This window comes from Orcinus orca, chromosome 1 (assembly GCF_937001465.1).
Source record: "Orcinus orca chromosome 1, mOrcOrc1.1, whole genome shotgun sequence".
Taxonomy (NCBI): Eukaryota; Metazoa; Chordata; class Mammalia; order Artiodactyla; family Delphinidae; genus Orcinus; species Orcinus orca.
Window position 1 is genome coordinate 138808613 of NC_064559.1, and position 23368 is coordinate 138831980.

At 40.9% G+C, this 23368-nt stretch overlaps 1 protein-coding gene across 1 annotated transcript in view; it reads right to left on the minus strand.

Annotated features, from left to right (window-relative positions):
* The window catches only part of SAMD13 (sterile alpha motif domain containing 13), a 44701-nt gene that overhangs the window by 11312 nt on the left and 10021 nt on the right, over positions 1-23368 (minus strand). Inside the window, exon 3 of the mRNA XM_004262957.3 lies at positions 5286-5397. Coding sequence (XP_004263005.1) covers positions 5286-5397 — 112 coding nt within the window. The remainder of the gene's footprint in view (positions 1-5285; positions 5398-23368) is intronic.

A 23368-nucleotide genomic window follows, 5' to 3' on the forward strand; every position in this document is an offset into this window, starting at 1 on the left:
TTGTACTTTTATTCCAAAGGAAGGCTCTTAAAATTGTATGATTTTAATCTCCCTCTCTCCCCCAACCTCTGCAAACCTGGATTTGTCCCGGGTCTAATTAGAAGTATCCATCTAGAGTCACTACAGTTGAAGTCCATCCAACTATAACTTAGGACCATGCTCGTGGTTACTCTGACTGGCCTTCCCACTTTACTACTCCATTTGAGGAGGTTAGTGTTACTTGGCAATTTGTAACAATAAAATATTTTATTTATAGTTACTAAGTCAGTGGCCTCAGAAACATATCAAAAGTTAGCAATAAGCCACCTGAAAAGAAATGTCAGTCTTGGAATTTCAGGCAAACAGCTTAAACAACCAGTTGGACATTTCAGAGTAAAATACTGTTCTTATTCATGTGGTTTAGGGGAAGTGAGGCGATATGGAGTAAAATTAATTTGTCACCATGAGTTGCATATTATTTTGTCATGATATTCTGAGAAAAAAATTCTCAGTGATTCATATTGTTCTAGAAACAGATGCACTGATGTCGCTCACTTGTGAGTTTGAGGATCTGAACAATATGAATTAAGTGACCTTCATTGAATGGCCCCTCTCCATGTCCATCTTCTTCACATACATTCTGAGTGAATGAGTCAGATAGTGAAGAAATGAAGTGACTACCCTACAACGGGCACACTGTCTTTGCGACCTGCAGTTAGGGTCTTTCTCTAGTTGTGGTGAGTGGGGGCTACTCTTCATTGCGGTGCATGGACTTCTCATTGCAGTGGCTTCTCTTGTTGAGAAGCATGGGCTCTGGGTGTGTGGGCTTCAGTACTTGTGGTGCATGGGCTCAGTAGTTGTGGCATGTGGGCTCTAGAGTGCAGGCTCAGTAGCTGTGGCTCACGGGCTTAGTTATTCTGCAGCATGTGGGATCTTCCTGGACCAGGGCTCAAACCCGTGTCCCCTGCATTGGCAGGCAGATTCTTAACCACTACGCCACCAGGGAAGCCCCTGGGTCTTCCCTCCTGATAAGTCTTTTGGTTTGCACCTGTGGCTCACACAGAGGCTCAAAAGAGGTGGGTCAGAAGAAAACCTGATGGAGATAATTGCACTAGTGGGAAACTTAATGGAGATAATTGTTAGGTGTCAGTGTGCCTGCATAGACAAAAGGAGGTTATACAAAGATCCCCCAGTTGATTCAGCTGCCCCTCCATACCACAGGGAACATGGGACACTCCTGCACTTTGGACAAACCTCGCTCAATGGCCTGACATCTTCCAAGGGAGCGTGTTGCTAGAAATCCATCTCTGAGTCTGGTTGCTACAACAAGAGAATATCCAGTAATGTACTGTGAGATCATACCAAGAAGACAGACACTCTCCTGAAAGTTGGCACATGGGATGGTGGACATGTCCGATGTCAGTGTTAGTGTCTTAGTCAGCTTAGGCTGCTATAACAAGACACCATGGATTAGGTGGCTTAAACAACAGAAATTTATTACTCACAGTCTGGAGGCTGGAAGTCCAAGATCATAGTGCCAACATGTGGCTCTTGGTAGGGCCCTCTTCCTACCATGCAGATGGCTGCCCTTGTGCTATATCCTCACATGGCACAGAGGGAAAGAGAAGCTGTCTGGTCACTTCTTTTCAGGGCACTAATCCCATCGTGAGGGTTCCAGCCTCATGACCTCATCTATCTCCCAAAGGCCCCAAACACCGTCACACTGGGAGTTAGGGCTTTAACTTTAACGTGAATTTTGGGGGGACACAAATATTATATCCATAACAGCCAAGAAATTAAGCTCTCACATCAACTGAGACATGCTACCCTTGGCAACCCTTTCTGAACCTACCCTTTTCTAAGGTGGTTTAGGGGATGTTCACATCCCTGCCATGCTTCCATCAGATGGCAAGGCAAAGCCTCCCCTAAGGAGATTTCAGGATGTGACCATTCTTATTGTTTCTCAGCTGCTGTGACCTAGAAGATGTGCCTAAAAGGGTCCTGTGTTTGGCCTGGGGGTGGCCTGCAGTCTTCCCATCTGGGATGATTGGTGAGTGACAGCTGACTGCTTGAGGTCCATTGCCGGGAAGATCCTTGGAGGTGAAAGACTGAAGGCCTCTGAATCATGAAACGGAAGAGGTAGGTTAACATAGTAGAGGATCTTGATCCTCAGTCCTCATGAAAATCATAGCAGCTGCTTGTCATATCAGCCTGAGCCTGGCCAGTGGTTCCCTCCTTGCCCTCTACCTCCTTTAATGAGAAGAGGAAAGACAAAGAGAATTTCAAAGCAGGAGGAAGATTTGGATCACTTCCAGAGAATAATTCAAGGCAGACTCTTTTCCCCGCCCAATTGCCTTTCCACAAGAATGAAGAACTTGAGCTTGTAGATGATGCTTGCAAAATTCCAGTCCCCTGGGAATTCATTTCTCAGGCTCCAGAGTTGGAGAAGCAAGATGGTGCTCCTTTCCTCCCTTGAAGGACTTCTGAATGAGATGCCTTGGGAAACTATGTTCCCTTTTGCCTCCCACTGTCACTGGTGCCAGAGTGATGTCATCCTTGGGAGAAAGTACCTGCTCCTGGGCCGAGCTCAGAGCTGGTCGGTTCCATTCCAGAATCTGGAAGGTCCAAAGAACATCCCCACCCCCAATCTGGGACATCTGCCCCAGAGGAGTCTGAGCAAAAGCTCATTCTGAAAAATGCTTTTGGACAGCGGGGAATCTGGCCAAGAGACCTTTTAGCTAAGTCCCTTTTTTTGTTAACCTTTCACAATATTCTTTAAATTTAATTTTAGAAGTGAGTTAACTCAACTACAATGACACAAATGGACACTATATCATTAAACCAAAATAAAATATGTTCCAGCTGATCAGCCTTCCACTTTCCAACCTGAGCTACTTCCCTCCACAATTTTATTACAAAAATTTTCAAACATAAAGTCGTAAGAATATTACAGGGAACACCCATACTCCCACCACCTAGATTCTACAATGAACATTTTCCATGCTTACTTTATCATATGTCTATCCAACTACTCATCCCTCTAGCCAACTATCAATCCATATTTTGATGCATTTCCAAGTAAGTTGCAAAATCAGTATACTTCTCCCCTGAATACTTCAGTTTGCATACCATTAATTGTTTTATTTTTTTAGTTCTTTTCATTTTGAGGAAAAATTTATTGGCTATGTAATACACAAATCTGAATTGTTTGCATATACCTGTGCATATGTGGTGACCAGTACATATACCCATAACACCAACCCTTATCAAGACACAAAACGCTACCATCACTCAGAATGTTCCCTCATGCTCCTTCCCGGTCATTCCCCTCTCCCACCTATCCAGAGGCAACCACTGTCTGATTTTTTTCTACCACTAGTGCATTTTCCTGTTCTCATCGTTTATCTGAATGGAACTGCTGTGGTCTATTTGTGTCCCCCCAAAATTCATATGTTGAAACCTAACCCCCAGTGGGTCTTAGGGATATTAGTAATGGTATTAAGAGGTGGGCCCTTTGGGATGTAACTAGATCACGAGGGCAGAGGCCTCGTGAATATTTGTGCCTTTATAAAAGCAGCTCCAGAGACCTCTCTCATCCCTTCCTCCATGTGAGGGCACAGTGAAATGACAGCTGTCTCGGAAGCGGGCCCTCACCAGATACCCAATCTGAGAGTGCCTTGATCTTAGACTCCCTACCTGCAAAATCATGAGAAATAAATGTTTGTTGTTTATAAGCCACACAGTTTATGGTATTTTTGTTATAGCAGCCTGTATGGACTAAGACAGAAGCCATTCAGAATAAGCTCTTTTATGTAAGGCTTCTTTCACTTAGCATAATGTTTTGAGACTCATCCAAACTATTGTATATATCAGTACTTCATTTTTCTTTATTCCACTGTATGAGTAGACCAGAGTTTGTATATTCACTCTCCTATTGATGGACACTTAGGCTTCCAGGTTTGGACTACTATGAATAAAGCTATTTGAACAATGTTGCACCAATCTTTGGTGGACATATGCTTTCATTTCCCTTGGGGAATCAAGTTGTTGATCATGGGGTGGATGTATGAGTGTTTATTTTACACTCCCACCAACAACGTAGGAGAGTGCGGTTGCTCTACATCCTCACGAACATTTGCAATCAGTCCTTCTAATTTTAGCTATCCTGGTGGCTGTGAAGTGATTTAAACTGTTATTTTGGCAAATTTTCCAAATTAACAAAAGACACATATGCATAGGGATCAGGTTGAAGGAAATACTGATTGAAGGAAATCTAGAGATTGGAATATATGATATTAGAAAAGTGCACTTACCCAAACCCAGCTTGAGAGGGTAAGAAATGGCTAAAGGGATGTGCAAGAAGCAGCCAAACACATTGCTCGCTTTATAATTCTCTCAATTACAGTGCAACATTAGAGAAGTAAACGTAATGCTTAGCAGACTGCAGACTTCATTGACAGGGAGATGGGAACTCTGTGTTTTCCTACAGAGCTGGTCTGGTGTGGACCACGTGTACCCCGATTTGCTTCCTCATGGTCAAAGCCCTTTGAGCACCATCTCTACAAAGCTGGCCCAGCCTGGAAAATGGAATCGGGACTCACCCAGACAATTGGGAAGGACCCCCTGCTCCTCCTTCCCTCTCTCCAGTACCAACCCTGGACCTGAGTGAGGGAATTAACTTTTGGGGGCATCAACGTTGGGCCAGCACCTATCCTAGGCACTGTGCCTTTGCTGTCCTTTAATCCTCACGGCACCACCCTACCAAGTTAGGCATTGAGAGCCTCCTCTTACAGATGTGAAACCAAGACTCAGAGAGTCATAGTAACCTGTCTGGGGTCACATAGAGTTACAAGAACCAGGATCTGAGTCTATCTGAGTCTAGTGTCCTCTTTCCACTAGACTCTGCTCAGCACCCAGCAAGCAAACTGGAGGAGACTTGATTAACAGCTCAGGTGGTGCCAAGCCCAGGAGCAGACGAGGCTGCATGTCTCTCAGCCAGATTGGTCCCTCCTTTTTCTCTCTTTTCTGCTTTCTAGTGTGTTTGTGTGGAAGGTAGGGCTGTGCCGTCTTTCAGAAGATGCAGATGTTGAGGAGACTGAGCCCTCCTCTCTGCAGCTGCGACTGTGTCTCCTCTCCTCTCGGGGCTTGGGTTTTTCTCTTGCAGGAAGGAATCGGTAGCTTGTCACTCCTGTCCTGCCCTCCCCACCCCCTCAGTTTCTCAGGGGCTGGGATGGTCGGGAGCCTCACTCAGCCTTCACCAGAGGGAGGTGATCATGTTCATCATGTGTTTCTCTAGACCGAGTTACCTGTTCCTGAAACGCACTAGCTTGCTCTTCGAATCCTGCGGTTCGGAAGTAATTGACGACATCCATCACGGCCCAGTCTGCAGGATCGGGTGGCCTCCCATTCTCCATGGAACTGCAAAATAACAATCAAGATGGCTGTCAGGGCAGAACATACAAGTGTGTGCGGCTAGGCTCTCCACTCAGCCTCTCAGGGGCAGGCCTGGCCCAGCTCACTGCAACCAGAGGCCCAGATCCCAGTGTATCTGCCTCAGAACCAGAATCACTCATGCGTTTCTTGGGCTCAGAAGATCACTGCTCTCACTGGCTCAGTCACTCCTTTCTCTATGAACCTTTAATATAAAGTATTTCCTCATGTATTGTTTTTTAATCCAGAGATATTAAGAGGGGTCCAGGGCTTCCCTGGTGGCGCAGTGGTTGAGAGTCCACCTGCCAATGCAGGGGACGCGGGTTCGTGCCCCGGTCTGGGAGGATCCCGCACGCTGCGGAGCGGCTGGGCCCGTGAGCCATGGCCGCTGAGCCTGCGCATCCGGAGCCTGTGCTCTGCAACAGGAGAGGCCACAACAGTGAGAGGCTCACGTACCGCAAAAAAAAAAAAAAAGAGTGGTCCAGTGATTTCTGGCGGCCCACAATATGGTATTCATACCCCTGAGCTAAGAATACCAGACCTCTTACAATGTGGCCCCAACATGTCATCACTTTTCCCAACCCCAACCCCGCACATCCAGGGCTAAAGCCATTCCCCAACACACCATGCCCTTCACATGCTGTTCCAGCCGCTGAATGCCCCCTCATTTTCCAACAAAATCCTACCCTTCCTACCAGTTCAAATGCCACCATCTCTGTAAGGCATTTTCTGGCTGCACCTGGGTAAGTGTTTGTTATAACATCCTCTGAGTTCAAGACCTCCATTCTAACTCCAACTGCAGCACGTTTCCCACTGGATTATATTCTGCTTATTAGACAGTCTCTAGGAGACTGTCTAATCTTTCTACGGAGATGTGGGCTGAAGAGGTACATTTGGACCTGGACCATTTCTCACTTTATTATCCCTTGTGTCAAGTACATAGTTAGGAATTCAATCAATGTTCAGACGACTAGATGTTGATCAAGCATTAGTTTGAGAGGGTCTCTGGGTAACCTCCTCAATGGATTTAGAGAGGAGGGGAGGAAAGGTGGAAGAGAGAAAGAGTGGCAAGGACCTGCAGTTACTGTGACTCTTATTTCTGTGTTTCAAGAGTATTTGTCTAGATTTCTCTATGCCTCATCCGCAGTGATTCTAGATTTCTCTATGCCTCATCCGCAGTGATTCTTCCCATCACATTGTTCCCCTGCTTCCAATTCTTCAAAGACTTCTTCCCATTGCCCTTTGGATAAATTCCAAATAGTTTCACTTGGCTCAGGAGGTCCTTCAGGACAAAACCCCCTCCTAGCCCTCCAGCTGGGAATATACTGGTGAGTAAAACAGAAGGGTCATTACTCTTGTGAATACACAGCACTTTTGGGGTAGACACTGATCGGTAATCATACGACTAAATGTACAGCCACACAATGTAGCTGAAGGATAGGCACTCTGTTCTATGGCAGTTTGAGGGGCTAGGAGAGGCTTTCTTGCGGAAGTTTCTTTTGAGGTAAGGTCTAGAGAGCAGCCAGAAGGTTAACCGTATAAAGAAGTCAGCTGAAGATTATTCCAGGCTCTGTAGCAGGACTATACAGCCCAGGGAGCCATGCTGGTGTTGGAGGCCACATCAAGGATTCTGGGTTTTTGTCTATGAGCAATGGGACTTGTGAAATGGTCTGATGTAGTGGGTGTGACCTGATCTGACTCAAATTTCTAAAAAGAGCGTATTGGAGAGGAGCCAGAGGAGAAGAAGGGACCAAGCAAGAGATCATGGTGACTGAGACTATGGTGGAAAAGGAGAGAAGCATGTGGATTTCAAAAATATTTAACCAATAGAATCAGCATGACCTAGTGGTGGACTAGACATGAGAACAAAGGAGATCGAAGTGTCCTGGAACTGGATGGATGGTGGTAACTGCACTTAAACTGCATCCCCAGGTTTGGTTGGACACACTGAATGTGGGGTACCATCTATATCGAAGTTGAGATTTAATGTGGAACATGGGTCTGGAGCTCAAAGCAGATGGGGGGGCTAGAGGTACATAGCGGGGAGCCAGAAGCGTTTAGATGGTGTGTGAAACCTTGGGAGGGGACGAGAGGAGAACTGGGCCTAGAATCAAGCTTGGGAAGGTTCAACATTTAGTGTAAGTTGAAAAGATTCATGTTACTTTTAATGGAAATGAAATTGCCCAGACTTTGGGGATTCCTGAAAGTCTTCAAACTTCCAAAAGTCAAGGGTTGACCTGTGCCTCTGCCTTGTTCCCAGGATAATGTTTTGCTCATAGTAGGAACTTAAAATATTTGATTAAAAAAACAAACTTCTCTCCTAGTTAAAGAAAAGGGAGTCACTAATCAATGGCACATGTGATCAACTACTTATCAACATAGCACTTAATTTAAAAACATTTAGAGCCAATGCTTGCTAGTTATAAGTATTTTCCCTTTTGGGCATAGAGATTGTGAATCTATAAATACTGCCCATGTACATACACACTCACGTACATGCTCACTCACACACGGCATGTGCCCCCCTGCCACCCTCCTACCATTTAACAGTCAATATACATGGGGAAAAACTATTTTTTACTCTAACATTGTTAAACATTAACACGTACTTTCAAATCAAGGCTAAATGTGTTTTTAAAAAATTATACACATGCTGGGATTTTCCATCATCTCTTTAACATAAGCAATCATAAACTGACACAGGGGACTCTCTTTTAGGTACCATTTTCCTTCCCTCTCTTGCTTAAGTTGGGCTTGAAAAATGTTTGGAAAGGATTCATTGTTTTAACAAATCTTTTAAGTTTTCTAGTCAGCTCGCTTCTAGCAGTGAGCACAGCGCCCCATCAGATGCACTTTTAAGTGCCCCTGAAAACATCTGAATTCACTCTCCCTGTGGCTGACTTCAATTAGCTGCCTTTCTTCATAAAGAATTGTTATCTAATTATGATAAAAAAAAAACAACTATGCTACATTGTAATTTTAGGATGGGAGGCTTTCCTGATTCTTATTCTGCTGGGATATGACATCATCACTTCCTCAGTTCTGAAATATTCTTGAGTACTAGCATTGCAGCAGAGAACAAAGGCTTTGCAAAACCGCTGGCAGCGTACCATGAAGAGCACCAGTAATGAGGAATGTCTCATACTTAGGGTGAGGGGATACACAGAAGAAGCCAGTGTTAGACCACTCACATCCTGAGAGGAGAAACTATCCGTCTCCATCTCTGCCTCCCTACAGCTCACAGCACAGGTTGGACTGGTGTGTACAGTTGATACATGGCAAAGATCTGTTACATCAATGTAATAACAACCAGAGAGCATTTAGAGTCTACAATGTGCTTTTCACGCATAATCTATTATCAGCCTCCCAGCTCCTTGTGAACTGGCTACTATAACCTGTTTTTAGGAAACTAAGGCTCAGAAAGGTTAAGAACTCATCCCAAATCACATAGTGTATAAAGCCAGGATTGGGTTCCACATATGCTTGCCTCCAAATCTATGCTTTTTTTCACTCCATACTCATTGATACAACAGATATTTACTAAAAGCCTACTGTCTTCTCAGTACTGTGCTAGAGGCAGGGTTACCAGGATAGGAATGCATATCCTTCAAGGAGCTGGCACTCTGGTGAGGGGAAGCAGCATACTCTAAGTATTAGAATTGGGGGGGTGAACTGGTGCTATTGGGGATGCACGCACTGGAGGGCCCAGATAATTCTGCCTGACCAGGACACTTGAAGATTTTTAATGCAATTCTGAAAGGCATCAATTGCTTCAAACACACACTAAGTTCCTCCCTGAGAGGGGATGGCTTGCAGAAGCAGAAACATGCAGGCACACATTGTCACTTCTAGGTTATGTTAAAGAATGATGGATGATTTTGCTGGACCCGTCCAGTAGTTTCAGCAACAGTTTAAACAAGAAACCTGGAGATTATCCAAGGCCACATGATGGTGGGTGTTGGGGAGGCCAGAGTGCCAAAGCCAGATAAAACTATGAGGACATTTCAGAGGATGGATTTAAGCGTCAACTTTCCCCACTGGTAAAGCCAGTATGTCTCCTCAAGGACTGTTATTTGTGGCCAAACTGAGATGCTTTGTTCCCTTTTAAAGGGACCACTCTCTCCAAATCTTTTCTTATAACTCATATGTGTCAAATTCCAGGAGGAATTTAAATGGTGCTGTTTAAAACACCTCCCAGATGGTGGTTCCCACTGTGGCTGCTAATTTTGCACTGATGAAATGAGATGGCAGATATAAACGTTCCATTATCATTTGATACTTATTATTCATTATTGTCATAGCAAAATATTTCCTAGAATATAAGGTATAAAGATGATAAATTCATGAATATTTTTCCAAGCATGGAGGCTTTAAAAATATATATGTATGTTACCTTATTACAAAAAACTAGCAAGAAATGAAGGGCAGAATTTTTCTCCAATCCCATCACTTAATCAAATCAATGTTTCCATTTAACATAGTCACCTTTCAGTCCCTGTGCATATGGTTGGGTACATCATGTATGGATAAAAATTACATAATGTGTGAATAATTCACACTAGGAACTGATTATCCCTTAATTAAACAATCACCTCACTTTTAAAGAGAGCTAAAGAGACACAATCATGAGGACAGAAATGCAATAAATAACAAATTTGGCAGATCCATGCAGATCGAGACCTTATGATAAATGTTTTCATGTTGGCACATGATAATTTTAAGGGCTGGTGGCAAAAGTCTCCATTTCCCCTTTATATATTAGTGGAGGCAGATGAAAAATAGTTGAAACCCTTTCTCAGAATTCAGCGTGTGTATATTTTATGGCATTTATGATATTATAGATTCTGAGGGTTGATCAGACCAAAAGGAAACTCTGGATAAATACAGCCCATATGTGATTTCAAAACCCCATTATACTTATTAATTGCATTTCTGCTTTAAAGTTCAGAGCACAAGTTACCTCCTACTAGTTAATTATGGTGATATATTTATGTATCATGCTACTCTTATAAAGCTAATTCTCAATGTTACTTGTGTTTCCACTCAGAAATGCACTCTAACTTTGTACTTCCTTGATCTTTATAACTTATTTTCAAAATTAAATTAACCTGCTCTTTGCCCATATCTTAAATCAGCCTTTGGCTAAAAACAATGTAATTCTGATTGTAATAAATTAACATTGATCTCTCGGCCTATGACGTAGCTAAGAATGAAGAGACCAAATGAGCTTTAGTTTTATCTCCATTTTTTTCTCCCTCTCCCATCATCCTAACAAGCAGGGATCTGGCTGAAAGACAGCTGGAGAAAGAGAAAGGATGATTCAAAGTTTCTTGACAGGACATTTTTTCATTTTTTAATATCCAGCTAAATAAGAGTTGACTGCATTTAGCTGCAGCATACCCAAGCAACGAAAGTATTGAAAAAGCAAATAATTCTTCTGTATATTTCAAATTCTTTAGCTTGGCATTCAGGGATTTAATTCAAACATAACTTTCCAGGCTTCTTTCCAATTCCAAGTTTGTACTGAAATCCAACCAGTCAACAACCTGGACTTTCCCATATCCACAGCTTTGGTTATGCTACTCAAAGCCCTGTCTGTTCAACTGCCAAGGATTAGAACCCTACTCATTTTTAAAAGATACTGGTTAAATGTCTCCTTCCTAATAACCCCAATCAATCTTCCATTCCAATAATGAATTAATTTTAACATGCCCACATGAGCCGGGTACTTGATAAGCCTTGGGAACTAATCTAGTGAAAAGGAAAATCTCAAGCCAACTGCATGATGGAGATGGTCATATGTGTTCCCTGCCTTCATTATTTGTAGTGAGGTGGATGGACCTAGAGTCTGTCATACAGAGTGAAGTAAGTCAGAAAGAGAAAAACAAATACCGTATGCTAACACATATATATGGAATTTAAGGAAAGAAAAAAAAAGTTCATGAAGAACCTAGGGGTAAGATGGGAATAAAGACACAGACCTACTAGAGAATGGACTTGAGGATATGGGGAGGGGGAAGGGTGAGCTGTGACAAAGTGAGAGAGTGGCATGGACATATATACACTACCAAACGTAAAATAGATAGCTAGTGGGAAGCAGCTGCATAGCACAGGGAGATCAGCTCAGTGCTTTGTGACCACCTAGAGGGGTGGGATAGGGTGGGAGGGAGGGAGACGCAAGAGGGAGGGGATATGGAGATATACGTATATGTATAACTGATTCACTTTGTTATAAAGCAGAAACTAACACACCATTGTAAAGCAATTATACTCCAATAAAATGTTAAAAAAAATAAAATGAAAAAAATAAGCAAGTAAAGAACAGAAGGACTAGCTAGATGGAGGAAGGAGGGCAGTATGAGTCAGGCTGTGCTAGGTGTATGGAGCCCTGAAACAGTAGCAACACCATGATCAGGTCCCAAGAACAGACGAGCCATCTTCCTGCATCATTTCTTTCCTCTGTAACAGGCATCTTGCCTCAGGCTCATGGCTTTCCTCTGAAATCACATGGCACTCTGTCCTTAGCATATCTCTGCTGCGAATGTCTTCTGAACACCCCACCCCATCTTTCTGAAAACAAATCTGCCTCTTTCCTCACCTGCTCTCAGCTTTCTAGTATAAAGACCTCTGAACTAGTGTAAATAAGGACACTCCTCTCAAGAGGACTCATGAATTTCTGGTTTTCATTTACTATCAGATGCAATTCATGCCCACATTCATAATAAACAAAAACATATGCACATTTCATATCCCGATCATTAATACTAAAGACAACTGCATACAGATTGCCAGAAGAACTTTCCTTCCCTGCTCTGAGCCATGGCACAATGGTCACTATTCCAAAGAACTTAGTGTGACTTTAATGCTGAGACAAACTCAGGTTTCCTTCAATAGGGATATCAGTAACACACCAGAATCTATGTAGAAAACAGCAACCCTTCAGAACTTCTAATGTATAGAAGATACGTAATGCATGTTTGTGAATTCTGCTGGCATCAATTGGAACTCCTGTTGTTTTCACACTTAAAATATGATGATATGCTTAGCTGATTCTATAGTTTTACTCATTTTACTCTTTTGAAATGTACACTTCCTTAAGGCAGTTATTTACAATGGACAAAATTGTACAAGTCAAAAAAGTGAACAGACTCAATTCTTAACCCAAGTCGTCATTTAATTTAAGGGAATAACCAAACATAACCAAACTTTTAGCATAAGACCATATGATAAGACTGAATTGTGTCCCCTCCACCCCCAAAATTCATATGTTGAAGCCCTAACCCTCAGTGTGATTCTATTTGGGACTAGGGCTTTTAGGACATAGGGCAATTAAGGTTAAATGAGGTCATAAGGGTGGGGTCCTAATCCAATAGGATCAGTAGCCTTATAAGATCTGCATGCATGCAGTGAGGCAAGTCCATATGAAGACATAATGAGAAGGCAACCATCTACAAGCCAGGAAGAGAGCTCTCTCCAGGTAATGAATCAGCCAGCATCTTGATCTTGGGCTTCCCAGCCTCCAGAACTCTGAGAAATATGTTTATGATGTTTAAGCCACCCAGTCTATGGCATTTTGCTAGGGCAGTCGAGTAGACTAATACACCATATATCAGAATGAGCAGACAGCCATAAAATACTAAGGAATTAATTTTGGCTTCACTAAGAGAAATTAAAATGCACCAATTAAAAGTAGCACTATTGGGCTTCCCTGGTGGCGCAGTGGTTGAGAGTCCGCCTGCTGATGCAGGGGACACAGGTTCGTGGCCTGGTCCAGGAAGATCCCACATGCCGCGGAGCGGCTGGGCCCGTGAGCCATGGCCACTGAGCCTGCGCGTCTGGAGCCTGTGCTCCACAACAGGAGAGGCCACAGCAGTGAGAGGCCCGCATACCGCAAAAAAAAAAAATCACTATTCATTATCATATATTCTCTGTATTCAAGAATACATACATATGGCACTCTGACTTATTCCACCAAACATATCTGCAGAAGGGTTATGACATCAGATCCTGATTAGAAAGGTCATTTTTCAGGTTTGAATTAGTGGCTCAGTTTACTCCCCTCCTTTCTTCTCCTTTTCTCTCCCTCTCTCTTTTCTTCCTCCTCACTTTCTTTTTTCCTCCCTTCCTCCCTCCCTCCCTTCTTTTCTTCCTAACAAACTATCTGTTAAGAAGTATTTGGTATTTAGCCACTTATACTGTCTTGGGAGTTCTATTTTTCCATGCTTTTACTATAGTGGTATCTTACATCATGATCACTCCCTGTTCCAGATCGCTGTTCCCTGGAAAGAACAGCATCCCAGGAACCATCACTCACTGTGTTCAGGTAGAATTGGGCAGTGTGGTTGTGGGGTTTGGGAAAGGTGTATGAAACAGAACACTCAGGAACTACCTAGCAAGCTGGTTACAATCTCCTCGTGGCTTTCAAAGAACATACATCTAAGGACTGCTGATCATTTACTTGACAACACAAAAGGACAGAAATATGAGTAAATGAACAAAAGCTGAAGCCAGTGATCAGACACACAATTACTTCTAACAGTTTCCTCTTCCTCCTTCCCTAAGGAGCCTAGCAAGACTTCCAGGCAAATAAATAAATATCCTGTGAAGTTATTTATTTAACTCTAGATGTGACCACTTCCCTTAGAGTTAGACCCCTGGCTGATGTGTGGGTTGCTGTATGTGTAAACACTGTTGGATTCTTTTTTATGAGGTAGTAATAGTAGCCATTGTTATTTTTGTTATATAAGAATTCTCTTTGATAATTCTACAATGAAGTCAGAGTTTTGAAATTCTAGCAATACAAATAATAATTTCTAACTCTACCCTAACATTTTACTTCTATCATTCACCTCCTAATCCTCTAATTCACATGGGCAAAAATGACAACCTCTTTAAATTAATAATTATCTTAATATTTAATATTTAACAGCCTTCAGAGAGGGCTATTCCAAAAGTTAGTGTTAATGCATATATGGCCAATTAATTTATGACAAATGAGCCAAGAATATACAATGGGGAAAGGACAGTCTCTTCAATAAATGGTGCTGGAAAAACAAAAGAGCCACGTGTAAAAGAATGAAACTGGACCACCATCTTACACCATACACAAAAATTAACTCAAAGTGGATCAAAGATTTGAATGTAAGACCGTAAGACCTGAAACCATAAAACTTGTAAAAGAAAACGTAAGTGGTAAGCTCTTTGACATCAGCTTGGCAATGATTGTTTTTTGGACCTGACTCCAAAAGCAAAGGCAACAAAAGCAAAATTAAACAAGTGGGACTGCATCAGACTAAAAATCTTCAGCACAGCAAAGGAAATCATCAACAAAATGAAAAGGCAAGATACTGAATAGGAGAAAATATTTTCAAATCCAAAATATATAAAGAATACATATAACTCAACAGCAAAAAATAAACAAATAATCTAATTAAAAAATGGGCAGAGGATTTGAATATACATTTTTTCCAAAGATATGCAGATGGCCAACAGATATATGAAAAGATGCTCTACACCATTAATCATCAGGGAAATACAAACCAAAACCACAAGGAGATATCACCTCATGCCCTTTAGAATGGCTATTATCAAAACAAACAACAAATAACAAGTGTTGGCAACGATGTGGAGAAAAGGGAACACTTGTGCGCTGTTGGTAGGAGTGTAAATTGGTGCAGTCAGTATGAAAACAGTAGTGAGGTTCCTGAAAAAATTAAAAGTAGAACTACCATACAATCCAGCAACTCCACTTCTGGGTATTTATCTGAAGGAAGAAACCACTAAATCAAAAAGATATATGGACGCCCCCCCACATTCATTACAGCATTATTTACAATAGCCAAGACATGAAAGCAACCTGAGTGACCATCAATGGATAAATGGATAAAAAAATGTGGTATATATACACAATGGAATAGTATTCAGCCATAAAAAGGAAGGAAGTCTTTCCATTTTTGACTACATGAATGGACCTTGAGGGCATTATGCAGGGGAAATAAGTCAGAGAAAGACAAAAATATATAATCTCACTTATATGTGGAATCTAAAAACAAAAAATTAAAAAAAAACATTTTAAACCCCAAATCATAAATACAGAGAACAGATTGGGGGTTGCCAGAGGTAGGGGTTGGGGGTACACAAAATGGGTGAAAGTGGTGAAAAGGTACAAACTTCCAGTTATAAAATAAAAGTCATGGGGATGTGACATACAGCACAGTGACTATAATTAATAATACCGCATTGTATATTTGAAAGTTGTTAAAGGTAGTAGATCTTAAAAATTCTCATCACAAGAAAAAAAATTTGTAACTCTATATGGTGATGGATGTTAACTACACTTATAAAGGTGAACGTTTCACAATATACAGAAATAATGAATCATTATGTTGTACATCTGAAACTAATATGCTGTATGTCAACTGTATCTCAATATTTAAAGTTAGTATTTTAATATTAAAGTGAATTTAAAACTTTCCAACATTCATTACTAAGAAAAGTATCACTTGACTGATTTTAAAAGAAATGTTATTTCCAAAATTAAAAGAGTCTTTGCTTCATAATAAAACAACAAACTGAACACAAAGGCAGAGGAAGATGGTGAGATACATGTGCAAGAAAAGGCGTGGTTTTAATAAGAAAGAGCTTCTTTTGAAAGTCGCTAAACTTTGTTGCTGTGAACTTTCTCTTGCAGTAGAGCTTCTCCACTGAGGGGTGAGGGGCATGGTGGTAGTGGGGAGATAAACCACTTGTTGTTGAGAAGCTGCTAACTTACTATTAGCATCTATTGTGTGGGAACATTGGTTCCTACTCCATCTTAGGAGAAAAGGGAAGAAGGGAAAAAAGACCAACTGATGAAAAAGGGAGTAAGATTAAGTGAATGGGAAAAAAAAAATCATATTGTATACTTGTAAGTTGTACAGATATGAACATACATGTGAAACACCTAGAATTTTTTTTTAGAATTTATTGAAAATTCTAACATGGATCTAACATGGCTAAACATAGATCAATGGTAAGAGTGTCAGGTACCAAGGTTTTGATTAATCCAAAAATCTGTGTATCTGAAATCCACAAAAAGAGAACACTATGATCCCATTTGTTCAGTAAAGGTTTATGTGTACTTTATATATATATACATATGGATACAGAGAGTATTTGTACAGAAACCGTCTAGAAGGACACATTCCAAACTATTAAGATGGCTCCCTCATAGATATTTAGTTATTTTTAAACTTAATAAACACTATGAATCCACCAGGCAAAATAAAACCTATAATCTTGACAATAATTATATCTATCCCATGCCTGTGTCCCCCACCTGAGGTAATCATCCTCAACCTTATATTCATTTAACCTTTCTCCCTGTGCACATGTGCAAGAGCTTGTCTTGGCTATATACCTATATACCTGTGTATGGTAGCCTCTAATCACATGTGGCTGTTGAGCATTAAAAATTTGACTAAGAAACTGGGTTTTTAATTTTCTTTAATTAGTTTAAATTTAAAATTTGAACTGGTATAAATTATGTTTCTGATAAACATAACTTCATTGTTTTGGTGTAACAACATTTCACTTTAACCACTGAATCACCCAGGATACTACTGTTGAATTGAAGTTCTATCAGATGCAAGTCTCCTCTCTAGTTTTACACATAAACACATGGCAATCTAGTTGGTGTCCACACATTGACTCAGGTCAAATGATCTTTTCTATGCACCCATGTAATATTGTAATGTGTTTGATGCAGACAGCGCAAGTTATGAAAATCTTTTCATGTGCTGTACTGGTAATTAATAGTCTTACTATTTTAATTTTAATATAATTAAATATTTTTTAGTTAAAAATAAGTATGTATAAATTTTAAAATTTAAAAAGGAGGCATAGGAGGAGTCAAGATGGCAGAATAGGAGGATGCAGAATTTGTCTCTCCTCACAAGTACATCAAGAGTACATCTGCAAATGGAACGATTCTCACAGAGCACCTGCTGAACATTAGCGGAAGACTTTGAACACCTGAAAGGACAAGAAAAATCCCCTCACAACTGGGTAGGACGAAAGAAGGAAAAACAGAAAAGAGGAATCAAAAAAGGGACCTACAACCCTGGGGCATTTGTGGGAAGTAGGAGGGGCACCCATCTGAGCAGGATTGCCCGCCCCTCAAGCCAAGGTCTCCTTGACCTGCATAGGCTCCAGGGTCTTGAGCACCACCCATTCCAAAGCCTCCTTGGGAAACAGACCTGGGCACCCCTGCCTGAGACAGGAATCCACCAGTGCTGGTGGGGGCTGAGTGCTAAAGCGTGAGGTTAAGAGAGCAGATCCAGGGAGAAGACTGCTGTTGGCTGTGCAGATACAACAGAGGGGATGGGAGTAAGGGGCTCTGCGGCTGGGAATGCCCCTAGCGGAAGCGTGGTCTGCCTAGGAAATGAGGTGCCATCGTTGAGTGGCATGCAGTGGGTGGGGCCACCACCAGCCTCACATGCCAGCCCCTGCCTCCGTGCGCACTGGGAAGGACTCCACCAGAGCGAGCGTGCCCCAGTCTGTTGCAACTATCTGCTGGTCTCTGCCGCCACAGGCACTTGGTGCATACCCCAGTTGTGGCTGCCACACCCCTCCCTGGCCTGAGTAAGTGTGGCCCAATCAGCCACTGCTTTTTCTCCCTCTCGCCTGGGTGGGGAACAGACGCCTGAGGGTGGTGCACACGGAGAGGTGGGGCCAAAACAAAAGCTGAGCTCCAGGGGCAGTGTGACTACACAGGCCATGGATTAAACCTCTGTGATCGGCTTGGTAAATCCTGCGTATGGGAATATATGAATAGACAATGAGTGTTCCCACAACTGAGACCAGTCTAACTTTAGCAGCAGTGGGCTCTGGGTGCAGGTACATGAAGTAGTTTGGTCAGGTGAGAGTCTGAGTGCCCCACTGGGCCCAAAGCATTTCCAGAGACCTACCTAGAGGTACTGGAGAGCCTCCTGGGGAGGCAGGGGTTGGCTGTGGCTCACTATGGGAGCAAGGACACTGACAGAGGAGGCACCAGGAAAATATTCTTATTACTATTATTCCTTTTTAGTTTGCTTCATTTTGTTCAGTTGTTGGTGTTCTTGTTTTCATTATTTATTTTTATTTTCAATATTTTTTATTTTTCTATTTTTACTTTTGTGTGTTTTTTTCCTGTTTTTGATTTTTTTTGGATCGTTTTTATGTGTTGGTTTTATGTTTTCTTTGCCATTTTTAAAAATATTAGTTTGCTTTCAGTTTTTGTTTTGTTTTTCATTTTTTGTTTTCATTAGTGTAGTCCTTATTGATTGTTCTCATTTTTGAGTTATTTTGTTTGTCTGTTCTCTTGTTTTTTGTCTTCTATGTTTTGTTTTTGTTTTTTCTGTCTGCTTCTTTGTTTCTTTCCAGTTGTTTGGTTTTCTTTTTACCATTTGTCTTGGGCTTGATTGTCTGTTTTCTTCTTTTTGTGTGTGTGTGGGTTGTTGTTGCTGTTTGTTTGTTTTTGCTACTTGTCTTGGGGTTTTTTTGTCTGTTTTATTTTCCTTTCTTTTTTCTCTGGTTATGCTACATAGTTTGCAGGCTCTTGGTTCCCCAGCCAGGGGTTGGACCTGGGCTTCCGGGGTTGGAGCACCGAGTCCAGGACGCTGGACCACCAGAGAATTCCAGAGCCCAGGGAATACTAATCACTGTGCACTCTCCTGGAGGTATCCATCTCCACACCAAGACCTGGCTCCACCCAACTGCCTGCAGGCTCCAGTGCTGGAAACCTCATGCCATACAAAATAAAGGAACACAGCCCCACCCATCAGCAGACAGGATGCCTAAAGTCATACTATGCTCACAGACACCTCAAAACACACCACCTGATGTGGCCCTGCCCATCAGAGGGAAAAGACTCAGCTCCACCCACCAGAGCACAGGCACCAGTCCCTCCCACCAGGAAGCCTACACAAGCCCCTGGACCAAACTCACCCACCAGGGGGAAGACAAGAGAAACAATGGGAACTATGACACTGCCGCCTGCAAAAAGGAGACCATAAACACGGTAAATTCAACAAAACGAGACAACAGAGCAATATGTTGCAGAGGAAGGAGCAAGGTAAAAACCCACAAGACCAAATAAATGAAGAGGAAATAGGCAATCTACCTGAAAAAGAATTCAGAGTAATGATAGTAAAGATGATCCAAGATCTCAGAAATAGAATGGAGGCACGGATTGAGAAGATACAAGAAATGTTTAACAAAGGCCTAGAAGGACTAAAGAACAAACAACCAGTGATGAACAACACAATAAGTGAAATGAAAAATACACTAGAAGGAATCAATACCAGAATAACTGAGGCAGAAGAACGGTTAAGTGAGCTGGAAGATAAAATGGTAGAAATAACTGCCAGGGAGCAGAATAAAGAAAAAAGAATGAAAAGAATTGAGGACAGTCTCAGAGACCTCTGGGACAACATTAAACACACCAACATTTGAATTATAGGGGACCCAGAAAAAGAAGAGAAAGAGAAAGTGTCTGAGAAAATATTTGAAGAGATTATAGTTGAAAACTTCTCTAACATGGGGAAGAAAATAGTCACTGAAGTCCAGGAAGCACAGAGAGTCCCATACAGGATAAACCCAAGGAGAAACATGCCCAGACACATATTAATCAAACTAACAAAAACTATATACAAAGAAAAAAATTTAAAAGCAGCAGGGAAAAGCAACAAATAATATAAAAGGGAATCCTTGTAAGGTTATCAGCTGATGTTTCAGCAGAAACTCTGCAGGCCAGAAGGGAGTGTCAGGATACATTTAAATTGATGAAAGCGAAAAACCTACAACCAAGATTACTCTACCCAGCAAGGATCTTATTCAGATTTGATGGAGAAATCAAAAGTTTTACAGACAAGCAAAAGCTAAGAGAATTCAAAACCACCAAACCAGCTTTAAAACAAATGCTAAAGGAACCTCTCTAGGTGGGAAACACAAGAGAAGAAAAAGACCTACAAAAACAAACCCAAAACAATTAAGGAAATGGTAATAGGAACATACATATCGATAATTACCTTAAATGTAAATGGATTAAATGCTCCAACCAAAAGACATGGACTGGCTGAATGGATAAGAAAAGACCCATATATATGCTGTCTACAAGAGACCCACATCAGACCTAGGGACACATACAGACTAAAAGTGAGGGGATGGAAAAAGATATTCCATGAAAATGGAAATCAAAAGAAAGCTGGAGTAGCAATACTCATATCAGACAAAATAGACTTTAAAATAAAGACTATTACAAGAGACAAAGAAGGACACTACATAATGATCAAGGGATCAATCCGAGAAGAAGATGTAACAATTGTAAATATTTATGCACCCAACATAGGAGCACCTCAATATGTAAGGCAAATGCTAACAGCCATAAAGGGGGAAATCGACAGTAACACAATAATAGTGGGGTGCTTTAACACACCACTTACACCAATGGACAAATCATCCAGACAGAAAATTAATAAGGAAATGCAAGCCTTAAATGAGACATTAGACCAGATAGACTTAATTGATATGTTTAAGACATTCCATCTGAAAGCAGCAAAACACAATTTCTTCTCAGAATATTCTCCAGGAACATTCTCCAGGATAGATCACATCTTGGGTCACAAATCAAGCCTCAGTAAGGTTAAGAAAATTGAAATTGTATCAAGCATCTTTTCTGACCACAGTGCTATGAGATTAGAAATCAATTAAAGGAAAATAACTATAAAAAACGCAACACATGGAGGCTAAACACTATGCTACTAAATAACCAAGAGATCACTGGAGAAATCAAAGAGGAAATCAAGAAATACATACAAACAAATGACAATGAAAACATGACGACTGAAAACCTATGGAAGGCAGCAAAAGCAGTTCTAAGAGTCAAGTTTATAGCAATACAATCCTATCTCAAGAAACAAGAAAAATCTCAAATAAACAGCCTAAACTTACACCTAAAGCAACTAGAGAAAGAAGAACAAAAAAAAACCCCTAAGTTAGTAGAAGGAAAGAAATCATAAAGATCAGAGCAGAAATAAATGAAATAGAAATGAAGAAAACAATAGCAAAGATCAATGAAATTAAAAGCTGGTTCTGGTTCTGTGAGAAGATAAACAAAATCGATAAATCTTTAGCCAGACTCATCAAGAAAAAGAGGGAGAGGACTCAAATCAATAAAATTAGAAATGAAAAAGGACAGATTATAACTGATACTGCAGAAATACAAAGGATCATGAGCGACTACTACAAGCAACTGTATGCCAATAAAATGGCAACCTGGAAGAAATGGACAAATTCTTAGAAAAGTACAACCTTCCAAGACAGAACCAGGAAGAAATAGAAAATATGAACAGGCCAATCACAAGTAATAAAATTGAACTGTGATTAAAAATCTTCCAACAAACAAAAGTCCAGGACCAGATGGCTTCACAGGTGAATTTTATCAAACATTTAGAGAAGAGCTAACACCTATCCTTCTCAAACTCTTCCAAAATGTTTCAGAGGGAGGAACACTCCCAAGCTCATTCTATGAGGTCACCATCACCCTGATACCAAAACCAGACAAAGACATCACAGAAAAAGAAAATTACAGGTCAATTATCATGGATGAACACAGATGCAAAATCCTCAACAAAATGTTACCAAACTGAAACCAACAACACATTAAAAGGATCATACACCATGATCTAGTGGGATTTATCCCAGGGATGCAAGGATTCTTCAATATATGCAAATTAAACAATGTGATACACCATATTAACAAATTGAAGAATAAAAACCATATGATCATCTGAATAGATGTACAGAAATCTTTTGACAAATTTAACACCCATTTATGATAAAAACTCTCCAGAAAGTGGGCATAGAGGGAACCTACCTCAACATAATAAAGGCCGTATATGACAAACCCACAGCCAACATCGTTCTCAATGGTGAAAAACTGAAACCATTTCCTCTAAGATCAGGAACAAATCAAGGTTGCCCATTCTCACCATTATTATTCAACATAGTTTTCGAAGTTTTAGCCAGGACAATCAGAGAAGAAAAAGAAATAAAAGGAGTCCAAATCGGAAAAGAAGGAAAACTGTCACTGTTTGCAGATGACATGATACTATACATAGAGAATCCTAAAGACGCTATCAGAAAACTACTAGAGCTGATCAATGAATTTAGTAAAGTTGCAGGATACAAAATAAATGCACATAAATCTCTTGCATTCTTATACATTAACTATGCAAGATCAGAAAGAGAAATGAAGGAAACAATCCCATTTACCATCACATTCAAAAGAACAAAAAACCTAGGAATAAACCTACCTAAGGAGGCAAAAGACCTATATGCTGAAAACTATAAGATATTGATGAAGGAAATCAAGGACAACACAAACAGATGGAGAGATATACCATGTTCTTGAATTGGAAGAATCAATATTGTGCCCTATCAAATTACCAATGACATTTTTCACAGAACTAGAACAAAAAATTTTACAATTTGTATGGAAACACAAAAGACTCCGAATGGCCAAAGCAGCCTTGAGAAAGAAAAATGAAGCTGGAGGAATCAGGCTCCCAGAGTTCAGACTATACTACAAAGCTACAGTAATCAAGATAGTATGGTACTGGCACAAAAACAGAAATATAGATCAAGGGAGCAGGATGGAAAGACCAGAGATAAACCCACACACCTATGGTCACCTAATCTATGACAAAGGAGGCAAGGATATACAATGGAGAAAAGACAGTCTCTTTAATAAGTGGTGATGGGAAAACTGGACAGCTATATGTAAAAGAATGGAATTAGAACACTCCTTAACACCATACACAAAAATAAACTCAGAATGGATTGAAGACCTAAATGTAAGGCCAGACACTATGAAACTCTGAGAGGAAAACATAGGCAGAACACTCTTTGACATAAACTGCAGCAAGACCGTTTTTGACCC